Here is a 2,057-nt window from a genome sequence, read left to right on the forward strand (position 1 = left end):
TTTTTCGATTCAAATGGGAAAGTAGAATGAGCCCATAATGGACCCCAATTATATACACTTTTGCTAATGTGTAATAATTGGTGCACATTATATGTCATAGCACGTTTTTTGTACAATGTTTCTACACCTAGCACAAACTTATGTAGCGACTCATCAATTTTGTCTAATTCCTCTATTGATAGGGAAGTTTTTAAAAGGCCATATAAACTTTCTGCTAATAATAACCAATGCTGCAGAATTTCATTATTTACTACAGTTCCAAATAGAGGTACACTGTAGTATAATAGCCAATTTTCCCATTCTCTTGCTTTCCACTGATGTCTATCTTTTAATGATCTTGTTAATCGACATAACTGATTTGGAACTTTAATTTCAAGCAAAAGAGAATTTAGTTGCTCAATGTCACTTCTCTTCAGTAATTTTAAAACACATTCAGTTATTTGTTTTGCAACTCCGGCTAAATAACAGTGCAAGTAATCTGGTACAAAACCATCGATTATATTAAAAAATGGCAAGTTAATTAGAGATGTAACATTTTTTATACCCATGATAACAGTTCCGGATTTAATAGCTCGTTCGCCGTTTATTATCGTACATACAACGTCTCTCTCTATTGGACGATAATGAAGAATTGGAAATCTCACGCATCCGTCATGCCATTTTCCAGGATGTAAACACCAACTACAGGAATTGTAAGCATTGAATTGTACTAATCCTTGCATTGGAGCACGAGCTACAGCATCGACACAACATATGAGCATGTATAATTTAAGTAATCGCTTCTCTCCATGGATTGTACATTCTATCCCCTTTTCGTTCAACATACTCATTTCTTTAACAAATATATGTAAGAAAGTATTCATTTCTGGTTTATTCTTACCAAACCACATTCCACATGTTATCACGTTTTTCAATCGGAATTGAGGTGGTAACTCATTGATTTGGATTTGTATCGGCCATATAGAATCCTGAGAACTTTCAAATCTTGGTGCACCATCCGTATTGAATACAGCAGTGACATATCGATTTCTTTCATGTTCAGATAAGTTGTTTACAAACTTTTTATAACAATATCCATCATAAATATCTTTAATTTCTCCAGTTTCATTCAACCTCTCGCGCACAATATAATTATAATAATCTTCATGGCTCTGTATAAGATTTGAAATTTCTTTTGCAGGATCAAGAATCACAAAAAACTTAGAGGAAGATAAATTTGAGACATTAATTGATGAGGCGCACATATTACAATAAATCTCATTACCAATTTCTGTTTTCTTTCCCAAATAATTGTTACAATTAGGACAAATTGTATGGAACTGTGCCTTATTTTCAAAATTAAACAGTTTGTCGATGAGATAACGTGATTCTGGCAATATAGGACTTTCAAATATATTATTGATCAAACTTATTAAATTACTAATTGCAGTTAAGGGTAGCATGTAAGTATTACTAAACTGCAATATCATTAACATAAGTTCAGCACAATTTGTTTTAATCGGAGTTGTAATTGTTTGCAAATTATCTGAGATTAAAAGAAATTCCAAAATATTTCTAGCTGTTGTCTTGGAATGTAAGCTACTAAAATATTCTTCATTACTTGACGAACATTCCTGAAGTGAATTAAATGATTCCGATTTGTCACAAATTTTTACCTAAAACAATTTATGTAATAATGATGATGTTGAAATTATAAATACTAATAACTATATAAGATGTCCCATTTTAAAGAATCCAGGCAAATATCTTGAAAAATATGGAAGATACGGAAAAACGTTTCATACAAAAGTTTTATGACTTCGAGACGGACATAAGATGGTACCATTATTGTTTGGACCTTGGATAGTCATTTGAAGGTCACATAAAGATCACCATCAATCTCTTAAATTAAACCCCCCATATTTTATTACATTTTTTTATAGCTTATTACATTTTCTTATAGCTTACCTCGAGAGTTTTTCGAAACATTATAATGAAGTATTTTTTCATTAAGTTTTTTTAAGTTAAAGACTTGAAAGTTACAGCACCACCGGCATTAGCATTACCCAAGGTGTACC

The 2,057-nt window shown here is 31.6% G+C and overlaps 1 protein-coding gene across 1 annotated transcript; it reads right to left on the reverse strand.

Moving 5' to 3' along the window:
- Window positions 1–5: 5 nt before the first annotated feature.
- On the reverse strand, window positions 6–2,042 carry LOC112468153 (the record flags this gene model as incomplete). Its single annotated transcript, XM_025037203.1, has 1 exon — window positions 6–2,042. A coding segment is annotated over exon 1 (1,470 nt), but the record flags the coding sequence as incomplete, so codon positions are not given.
- Between the last annotated feature and the right edge of the window lie 15 nt (window positions 2,043–2,057).

The sequence above is a fragment of the Temnothorax curvispinosus genome, unplaced genomic scaffold (assembly GCF_003070985.1).
Source record: "Temnothorax curvispinosus isolate PA1 unplaced genomic scaffold, ASM307098v1 QBEX01018180.1, whole genome shotgun sequence".
NCBI classification, from domain to species: Eukaryota; Metazoa; Arthropoda; class Insecta; order Hymenoptera; family Formicidae; genus Temnothorax; species Temnothorax curvispinosus.